This window comes from Somniosus microcephalus, chromosome 10 (genome assembly GCF_052327205.1).
Source record: "Somniosus microcephalus isolate GS21.2 chromosome 10, FLI_Smic_1.0, whole genome shotgun sequence".
Taxonomy (NCBI): Eukaryota; Metazoa; Chordata; class Chondrichthyes; order Squaliformes; family Somniosidae; genus Somniosus; species Somniosus microcephalus.
The window spans coordinates 171,406,527-171,417,877 of NC_140996.1; the positions used below are offsets into that span (position 1 = coordinate 171,406,527).

At 40.9% G+C, this 11,351-nt stretch overlaps 1 protein-coding gene across 1 annotated transcript in view; it reads right to left on the minus strand.

Moving 5' to 3' along the window:
• Nucleotides 1–6,504, minus strand: part of lats2 (large tumor suppressor kinase 2) — a 72,188-nt gene extending 65,684 nt beyond the window's left edge. Inside the window, exons 1-2 of the mRNA XM_085999170.1 lie at nt 6,211–6,504; nt 1,472–2,002 (exon numbers count right to left, since the gene is read on the minus strand). Of these exons, the coding sequence (XP_085855296.1) occupies nt 1,472–1,810 (339 nt within the window). The 5' untranslated portion in view covers nt 1,811–2,002; nt 6,211–6,504. The remainder of the gene's footprint in view (nt 1–1,471; nt 2,003–6,210) is intronic.
• Nucleotides 6,505–11,351: the final 4,847 nt, after the last annotated feature.

The window sequence follows — 11,351 nt, forward strand, 5'->3', positions numbered from 1 at the left end:
AGCAAGCAGCGACTAAGAGTAAAAAAGCCAAATGAGTACGCCGCATGATGGTGGGTGCACACACGTGCAGGTTTTGCAATCATACAGTCAGAACATACCACAGTGTAATACCAAGTGATGGCAGACAACATCCTGCTTGTGACGTTCTCCAATTGGGAGTTATTTAGCAAATATACAAAGTAAACACTACCTTTCAAACAGAATTCCAGCCCTCTATGAACTCTTCTTCTAACTTCCCAAAGCTTAGGCAGTACAGTAAATGCACATTGTGAAGAAGTACTGAGCCATACAGACCAGAAAAGTCCCAGGATTCATCCCAATCTGTGCTGAATTAGTTAATCTCAGCAGAATAGCAGTAGATGCACTCCGGCTGGCCTCATCCTTCCCAGATTAGGGAATAGTATAATATCAGTAGAGTTCTAATTCCTGATTGCTATCCAGTGACTGGTGTGCATGTGTAAAGATTGAGGGAGGACAGAATGACTCCCACATGTGAACAGTCTGCCAGCATTCACATTCTAGGCTCATATGGAGATTAATTACTTAGGTGAGCTATTGGAGGGCAGCTGGCTAGCACCCACAGAACAACCATTAGTATTGTGAGGGAGGGAAATCAGAGAAGGGAAAAATCTCTTTTCCAACCACAATTTTTGGGAATGGGGCATTGTTTAATGAAACAATGGCCTCAGAAATCCTCAGGTCTGGTCTGCTGGCAGAAGTACAGTGGAGAGGTCCCCAGTGACCTCCAGTCCTAAGTATCCAGGGTCACCTCATTTATATGATAGTGACAAGCGCCCGCACCACTATGGATCTGCTTTGGGTACCCACCAAAGGAGGTGGGAAAACCAGCATCATGTGGTTGCTTGGGAGGGGGTGGGGGGACTTCTGGCTACCCCCCATACAGAAAATGCAGCAACGAAAATAATCAGCCCTCTTTGTAAGAGGGCTGAGCAGGAAAAGTCCAGGGGACAATTTCTGAGATCTTTCAGACCAAGACTCAAGCCTGCAGATCCCGGCTACTTCCACCCGTTAGTTGACCTGTATGCTGGGTTCATCCTGGCTGCATAGCAGAAGGGAGACCGTCTCGGGAAAATCCCTGGTGTCAGAATTAATTTCCCCCTAGCCATGCCCCATCAGACATCATGGGCCATATTTGAGGCTGACAAAGGTTCCACCCCAAACAGGCCCTGATAGAAATTCACAGTCTGGGCTAGGATCCAGCATTTCTGAGTCCTGCCCTATTTTCTTTTCCCTCTACTGCACTCCCAGCCAACTTACACCAGGAATGCGCAGCTGGCCACACAGGAATTTGGGGCCAATATATTTTCTGTTACCCATCAGTACTCGAAATCATAGAATCATAGAAATTTACGGCACAGAAGGAGGCCATTCGGCCCATCGTGTGTATTCAAGATAGAAGCATAAACTTATAAAATAATGACATACAGCAAAAAAGTTCTGTGTAACATACCTGATCACATCCAGCATTCACCAATTCTTGAAGCATTTGTCTGTTTACTTCAACACCGATGGATGAACCCGACTCATTTGCAAATGGCATCAGGGAGTTTCTGATTTCTCTGAGAGCTTTCTGATAGGGCCCAAATTTTGGGACAGGTCGCATCTGCTGCTGTCTGGTGGCATCCTTCCCAACCGTGGCTTTAGGGTCAAGCTGGGTTTCATTGTTAGAGCCGGCATTTAAACCCTGACCCGAAGGTTTATGAGGTTGTTTCAACCCCTCCCGAATTTCCTGCAGTCTCTGGCGGCTGTTTCCAGCATACGAAGTGGCTGGAAATGTCTTTGGCCTCATCACAAAACCAACTTTCGTTTATCATAAATAAGCTCTCTTTGGATTTCTGGTGCTGCACAGATTTTCTGCAAATTAACGTTTAGTTTGCTATAATCATTGTATTTTTATTCCTTTTACTGATGCCCACTCGTTGTCCTTAAATATTTTTCAATATAAAGACTACTTTGACTTCATTCTCATAGACATCCTTACCTGAAATAGAAAAAGTCACAATAAGATTGTGATAACAGAAAAATTAAATGCAAAATTGCTGACTGCACAGTCACTTGATTGTATTCATTTTATTTCATCTCTTTTTGTTACTTACTTACACACACACACACAAAAATTTGCCACCCATATCTATCCTGCACTGTCTCCTATCATTCAAGTGGAATCTCTTGTATCTGCCTGCAGCGTAAAATCAAATGAGGTGATCCAGCTTGGGTAGTACTTCATTCATCTTTGAATTCATCAATGGGGCACCGGGAGATATATCGAGGATCAAGCCAACTTCCTGCCCTCTATATGCAGCAAAAGCCAGACTGAAGAACTGCAATAACTCACCGTGAATATTATTCAAAAAATAGAAATTTAAATGAAGAAATGAATTTGTATTTTCCCTCAGCCATTTGTCTCAATAAGCCAATATAGGGGCAGAGATGAAAAAGTAATTACCACGCCCCAAGCAAGTCTAATACTCTACAACCAGACCCCTAGACTTCAGATACACTAAATGAGGCTGGTTTACTACGCACTGTACATCTGTATTTCCCATTCCCCACATTTTGTTGTCATCCCAGTAGATCATAGGTTTTCAAATTGGTCCAAGGGTGTCTGGAAAGTCATCAGGTTTCTATCTCACTGGAGTCATGCATGTACTGGCACTAATTTGGTATCCTGTATTTATTTCTATATTTGTTGATTTACGGGCATGTTATTTCGGTTGCTGCATATTAATAAAATAACTCTTTCTGCAATTATAGCACTGTTTTATTTGGATAGCTGACATTATTTTTCAGAAATTACAGCAAGGGTACCCAGCAACATGTCACTATTTGCAGGGGATAGAAGAGGAAGGTAGTTTAGTTCCCCCACCATTCAACCATTGCTAGATATACTGTTCTGTGATTGGCCAACAGGGACGAGAAACTCTACTGGGCCAGAGCGGACAATGTCAGTTATTTCCTTCCTCTGAAGTGGCTACACCACAAAAGAATAAAACTCACCATAATCAAAAGTGCCAGATTTTACTATCAGGGAATGCAAAGCCTTGAACCTTTGCCCTCTGGATTGTAGTGTGAATACTTCTACTAACAGTATGCCAAAAAGAACCTTACAAACTACAATTGCAAAAGACTCCACAAAAAAACATCAATAACCACCACAACCAGACACATACTTTTACATGGTGGGGGCGGGGGGGGGGGGGGGGGAGAGAAAGGATCATAGTTTAATATTTTAAATATCAGTTGTCAATTATCTCACGGGGTTTGCGAAGAGATGAAATATAACCTGATGAGGACCATTCAATAGAATTTGCCACTCAAGTACACAAAGCAGTCAGTTTTGTATTTTTCTGGTCAGTAACTGCGTAGCTAGAATCCAGAATTTAAAACAATTGCTGATTTGTTTTATTTATATTAGATTAATAAAAATGGAACAGTATTTATATTTTTGCATTATCATTTCACTATCAGCACTTTGTAGCAAAAATGTAAGCTGTGCATTTTATAACAAGCTTAGGCAAGTTATTGCAATATTCCTTTCATTTTTTTTGCCTTTAACCCTGAATGGAACTGTTTAGTACAGTAGTGTCAATCAAAGGGGCGTTAACTTGCTAAGACTTGAATAGGAAAACAAAACAATTTGTTATACTTAAGTAATTAAAAGTATTTACATTTCACAAGCCAACAAGTACTAACTGCCTGCTAATTATTTTCAGACATTGGTATACATTTTGTTGTAGGACTTGATTATAGTGTTTAATACATTTTTTCTTGAAGCTACAATACCTATAACATACTGTAATCACAATTAAATCGTAAAGGGTTACAAAATATTTTTAAAACAGGCAATTTTTTGAAGAATTCAAATATTTAATAAATATTGGAGTTATTGTCACTTTTAATTGTCTCTATCAAAATCAAACACGTTAATAAAATTTCCTTAAATTGATTTTGTTGAACTATTCCCTCTTTAATTCATAATTGCATACCTAATACACAAACAAATCCTCTTCCTGAAAGCCAAATATTATAGAAACAAATACAAACATAAATGTTAAAGCATCGATGAATAACTGTGTTATATTTTGCTCCCTATTTTCTATAACTTTCTTACCAAAGTTCTCCATACATGATGACTGCTCAGTAGCTGTTGTAACAATTATTCAATAATAGGGTGGCTAATTGTAGGAATTGTGTATCCTAATCACCAAGAAATGAGTACAAGATACTGATGACCTGTCCTAACATCTGGAAGAGTATTAGCTACCCACAGGAAAACACTGCCATAACTGCACAAAGCATAATAGAAATACTGCTACAGAAATAACTTGCTAATAAGTCAAGAAATACAAAAAGTACAAAAGTCTCCAGATACTGTTCTCAGGAGCAGTGCCCATCCCGCCAGAAATTTGATGGACTTGCGGACCCCAGGATTCACAGACCCCAGTTTGAAAAACTGTATTCTATTGGGATCTAGCAACTAAACAGAAATAGCTAACCGATCTATCTTTTCTTTCCAGTTTTGAAGAAGGGTTCGACCCGAAATGTCAACTCAAATTTCTGTCCACGGATGTTGCCTGACCTGCTGAGTTTTTCCAGCATTTTCTGTTGTTATTTTTAATGAAATCTATAGTTGTCAGCTTATTAAAGCAAGCAACACAAACATTTTTAAAACCAACGTAAACAATTTTTAAATACATTAGATACAAAGAATGATGAAAACCATGTCAGCTGACACTTTAATTGAGCAAATACCACCATCTACACTAGTGCTGATGTTAGTACCACAGTTAACACATTTAATGACCATCAAAACTTTCATATATGTATTGTGTAATTATTGTTTTCCGTCACAGCAACCTGCAAATATGTTTTACAGTATAATCCACCACTATCTTATCGTAGTGTGTGTATAGCTCAGGGTACCTGTGATGTGCTCAACAGCACTAAATGAAATTACTACTTTTTTGAACAGAACAAATTTATCAGAATGACCAATCATTAACTATCCATATAAATTTTTAAATTATTTAAAATAATTTATAATATCGACTATACTAGATTGCACATCAAATAATTGTAGTTAGTTTAATAATGCATAATACCAGGATGTATATATGTATATGTTTTCCATTATAAACATCTCAGAAATGCCCACCAATGTTCAGGGAAAAAATAGAAACATACAGAAGGAATTATCTTGAAGTTGAAATACTCATGGTAGTTAATTTGTACAAAAAATAGTAAGGGAGTTTCCCCAGGTACAAAGTGATCGCAATCAACAATGTTGCTTTGTGATTTTTCAAGACAACAGGAAGACACACCAAACATAATGGCATTCAGTAAAATGTTGCATTATGTTGGGTATATACACAGGGAAAAGTCACGCGTTTGTTTCTAAAATGTAAAATAAAACATCGGCTAGCGGAGATATACAATAAAATAACACAATTTTGAATTATAACGTGTTTGCAGATTGTTCTGACGAAAAACAATATTTATACAATACATACATTAAACGTTTTGACCGTCTTTATAATACGTATCAAATACAGTACTAACATCAACTGTGGTATTTATAAGATGCTAAAGTTAAAAACAAAATAATAGAGCGTTAAACAAGAATCGATCATTTCAAAGCACCTTTTTCCAACAATATTTGACTCTATTGCAATGTTAATCCGCCCCTTTTGGTTACAGTTTCTTAAATCAACACCAAAAATATGGTAGCTAGAATTAAAAGACTTCAATCGGAAATGCACAGTATAATACGAAAAATAGAGTCCGAAAATGAGCATAAACCCCATTAAGCTTTGTGTTATATACCTAACTCAACATCCAGAATTACCGATGACAGACTTCCGAAAGCATGCAAGTTTCATAGCTGACTGTTTTGCGGCCCTGATTCAGCAGACATCGTCGGCTACCCCAAGCTGTCATCGTTGAGTCTTTTGGCTGGCCTCAAATATGTTCTGAAATCGTTATCATGTTTTTTTAAATCAAAGGCGACATCCGAACTCTCCTAAAGTGTGATCTATCCTCGAATTGATCAGGGCCGGAGAAGTTTGTGAAAGATGTTTTCTCCGCATTACGTCGTTGAGACTACAGTCAAAAAGAAACTTTGCTTCAAGTTGGTGGAGAGAAACTTTTTATTACGTGACAGCACAAGAAGGAATTTAAATAATACATTACCACTGCCATCGAAGAAATCTCTCTCGCGTTAACTATCCCTTAAAACACAAGCGTCTGTCGAAAAATCAGTCCCCGAATTAATGGAGTAAATGATGGCAGTTTGGAGCCGCTGGAGTTTCTCTTTTTTGCGCTAAGTTATGCGGATCAGAGCCAATGGAACGTACCTCGTACCGAGCAACCGCATTCCACAGCAGGGAGAAAATACATTTCAATCTGCCAGCTGCAGCATGTGGTGCTGTGGGATTTACCGACATCACCATTAAAAGTCGCCGTAAAGTCGTATAGACCTGGTCAATCTCCAACAATAACTCATACAAATTATTAACAGGCATAACAGTGTAATACTGTGGAAAGATAAGCACAGTGACTGGTCTCACAGATTGGTTTCAGTATTCAATTGTAACATTATTTATTTATAACAGGTAGGCCAAGATGTGTATATATTATAATAATAAATACAGTAATACAACTTAACTGTTGAAAGATATGGTGAGTTTTAAGTTGATCCTTACTTTGCAATTTAGTTGAATTGGTTTACCCGGCCCCGCTATTAGGTTAACTTGTTAAAATTAATTATTTTCGGTGCTTGTCGAGGACTTTTAAAGGCAGCCGATATCAGAGTTCAGGGTCTGGATCGGAGTCTATTTTCTCCTCACTGCGCCCGCCTCAGAATGTGGGCCGGAGTTCGGAGCGCTCCTGATTGACAGCCGCGCTCCGCATTGTTTTCATTCCATTCAGGTCACGTGGCCGCGCTCGCGCGGAGCTGCGCTGGCACACCAAGAGGAGGCGGGGCACCAGGTCCCGGCCCCGGCCCCGGCGAAAGATCCCTGACGCTTCGTTAAATGCTTCTCTGTGCTCCGGTGGCAGGGTAGTTATTTACAGGCTACCCCGGACCCCACACGTACACTTGCACCAATACCTACATTTTTTTTAAATAACCGAATTCGTGGTGGAATGAGAACACTCAATGTGCAACAGCATTCAGGGTAAACAAGACCTTGATAATTCATAGAACCATACAGAACAGAAGGAGGCCATTCGGCCCACCGTGTCTGTGCTAGCTCTTTGAAAGAGCTATCCAATTAGTCCCACTCCCCTGCTCTTTCCCCATAGCCTTGCAATTTTTTCTTTTTCAATATATATCCAATTCCCTTTTGAAAGTTATTATTAAATTGCTTCCACCACCCTTTCATGGTGTGGAGATGCCGGTGTTGGACTGGGGTGGACAAATGTAAGAAATCACACAACACCAGGTTATAGTCCAACAGTTTTATTTGAAATCACAAGCTTTCGGAGCGCTTCTCCTGACGAAGGAGCAGCGCTCCGAAAGCTTGTGATTTCAAATAAAGCTGTTGGACTATAACCTGGTGTTGTGTGATTTCTTACATTTGACCACCCTTTCAGGCAGTGCATTCCAGATCATAGCAACTCGGTGCATAAAAAAAGTTCTCATCACCCCTCTGGTTCTTTTGTCAATTACCTTAGATATGCGTCCTCTGGTTACCTATCCCTCTGCCAGTGGAAACAGGTTCTCCTTATTCACTCTATCAAAACTTTTCATAATTTTGAGCACTTCTGTTAAATCTCCCCCTAACCTTCTCCGCTCTAGGGAAAACAATCTCAACTTCTCTAGTCTCTCCAAATAACATAAGTCCTTCAGCCCTGGTATTATTCTAGTAAATTTCCTCTGCACCCTCTCTACGGCCTTGAAGTGTGGTGCCCAGAATTGGACACAATACTCCAGCTGAGGCCTAACCAGTGAATTCTAAAGGTTTAGCATAACTTCCTTGCTTTTGTGCAGCTCTCTATTTATAAAGCCCAGGATCCTGCATGCGTTTTTAACAGCCTTATCAACTTGTCCTGCCGCCTTCAAAGATTTGTGTACATACACTCCCAGGTCTCTCTGATCCTGCACCCCCTTTAAAATTGTATCATTTAGTTTATATTGCTTCTCCTCATTCTTCCTACCAAAATGTATCCTTTCACACTGCTCTGCATTAAATTTCATCTGCCATGTGTCTGCCCATTTCACCAGTCTGTCTATGTCCTCCTGAAGTCTGTTACTATCCTCCTCATTGTTTACTACATTTCCGAATTTTATGTCATCTGCAAATTTTGAAATTATGTCCTGTATACCCAAGTCCAGGTCATTAATATATATCAAAAAGATCAGTGGTCCTAATACCGACCCCTGGGGTACATCACTGTATACTTCCCTACAGTCTGAAAAACAACCATTCACCACTACTCTCTGCTTTTTTTTCTCTGAGCCAATTATGTATCCATGCTGTCACTACCCCTTTAATCCCATCGGCTTTAATTTTGCTAATAAGTCTATTATGTGGCACTTTATCAGATGCCTTTTGAAAGTACGTATACACAACATGAGTGAGGAAATCAGGAGTGAGTTGTCAAGGTTTTTCAGCTGGGAAATCTGTGTTGTATGACTTAGTTATACAATGCATGATTTGTTATTAAAGGTAACGTCACTCTAGGAAGTATCATCGTTGAATGTAAGTCAAAGGAGCTGTGAGCAGACCAGTTTGTCCAGTTGTGGTCATCAAGACACAAGGGAGATATTTAAGTGCTGGTTGAAGTGCCACAAGGCTGATACCTACTGTTAGGGTTTGAGATATCAGGAAAAACTGGAGAAACTCGGGCATTTCAGCCTGGCAAGGATACATCTGAAAGGTGATCTTAAAGAGGTATATAAAAGACAAACCTGGAATATCCCTTTAAATTAAACTGCAGAAGGAGAACTAGGGGACACAGGTTTAAACTTGTAAAAGGTAATTTAGGACTGATATCAGGAAATTCTTCATACAAAGAGTAATCAGGATATGATTGATGCAGAGACTATGTCAACATTTGAGGTTGGGTTAGATAGGTGGTTGAAGGAAAGGGAGATAAAAAGATATGGGAACACTGCGGGCACATGGGATTAGGACTACTTCTTGAGTGCAGCATAAACACCAACACGGCCTAGATGGGACGAACAGCCTGTTTCCATGTTATAATTCTATGTAATGTGGAATAAACAATAATAATTTGGATTTGTATAGCACACCCTTACCTCCACATTTGATGCCCTAGTCCCCATTAAAACCATTACCCTCTCTCACCCTGGTTGTTCCCCCTGGTATGGCCTTAATCTTTGCTCCCTTAAGTCCAAGGGACGCAGGCTTGGACATATATGGCAGACAACTGGTTTAGCCATTCATCACCAGATCTGGCTGGACCACATAAAGCATTATCCGGTCCTGCCCTCCACTGCCAACACTGCTCACTATTCCAGGATCATCCTAAATGCAAAAATAACCCTCGGCTTCTTTTCTCTACTGCAAACCGGCTCCTTAAACCCCTCTCCTCTTCTTCCTCCACCCTAATCTCCAACAATTGCGAAGAGCTCATGGACTTCTTTGTCACTAAGATTGAGACCATCCGTTCAGCTGCGTCTGCTGCTTCCCTTCCTACCCTGAGCCCACCGGGCCAAACTTCCTCTAAGGTTCCCCACTGCCCTAACCCTGAATTTGCATCTTTCACTAGTTTCTCTCCTATCTCCCCTCATGCCCTCTCCGAGCTCATCCTGTTCATGAGACCCACCTCCTGCTCCCTCGAGCCTATTCCCACTAAACTGCTGACCACCCAACTTCCCTTCCTGGCCCCCATGTTAGCTGATATTGTTAACAGTTCTCTCTACTCAGGTACTGTCCCCCTTTCTGCCATCATCACCCCCTCCTAAAAAAAAGCAACCCTTGACCCCTCTGTCCATGCAACCTATCTTCCATGTTTCTATTCTTAGGGCTAAAGGGATCAAGGGATATGGGGAGAAGGTAGGGACAGGGTACTGAACTTGAATGATCAGCCATGATCTCATTGAATGGCGGAGCAGGCTCGAGGGGCCAAATGGCCTACTCCTGCTCCTATCTTCTATGTTTCTATGTTTCTAACTACTGCCCCATCTCCAACCTCCCTTTCCTCTCCAAAGTCCTTGAATGTGCTGTCTCCTCCCAAATCTGTGCCCATCTTTCCCGAAACTTCATGTTTTAATCCTTCCAATCAGGTTTCCGCCCTGCCACAATACCGAAACGGCTCTTATCAAAGTCACAAATGACAACCTATGTGACTGTGACAGTGGTAAACTATCCCTCCTTGTCTTTGCCGACCTGTCTGCAGTCTTTGACACGGTTGACCACACCATCCTCCGCCAATGCCTCTCCACTGTCATCCAGCTGGGTGGGACTGCACTCGCCTGGTTCCATTCTAATCTATGCAGTCGTAGCCAGAGAATCACCTGCAACGGCTTCTCTTCCTGCTCCTACACTGTTACCTCTGGTGTCCCCCAAGGATCTATCGTTGGCCCCCTCCTATTTCTCATCTACATGCTGCCCCTTGGTGACATCATCTGAAAACACAGCATCAGTTTCCACATGTACGCTGACGACACCCAGCTCTACCTCACCACCACTTCTCTCAATGACTCCACTGTCTCTAAATTGTCTGATGGCTTGTCCGACATCCAGTACTGGATGAGCAGAATTTTCCGCCTTGACGGATCTACCGAACTGACTAGAAATTCACTTTTGCTGGAGCAGAGTTGGGCTATTTGTCCAACTATTGCCCAGCAAATGCTCACAAAACTCTTATGCCTGGTAAAAGCAGGCCTAGGGCCTGCTTTCACCAGCATAAGCGTTAATATAAATCTTAAATTAAAAAATTTTAAATAAAAAATGATGCACTTAAAATTAGTTTATGCAAATTTTTGGCCCGGATTAAAATGTTTAAAATTATTTTTCCAAATATTAAATTTTTATCGTATTTGCTGTATGGAAGGGATTTTTAATTAAATTTGAAATTGAGACCATTCATTTTTATTGCAGTTGTCTAAATTGTTTAATTATTTCTGGATTCCATTCGGGGTTACGGGGATTCCATTCGCAAATGGAATCCTCCTTTCTCATTGGTTGGCCTGGCCCACATGATCCCAGAGATGCTTCCGAATTGCCTGCATCCCTAAGATCCATGGGCCTTTATGCAGGCATGCGTCTGGAGGCCCAGGACCCGAACTCTCCGTAGCTTTGGAGCCAGGAGGTAAGTTTGGAAATATTCGCGGGTCGGAGGCATACTCCATAGGTACATTT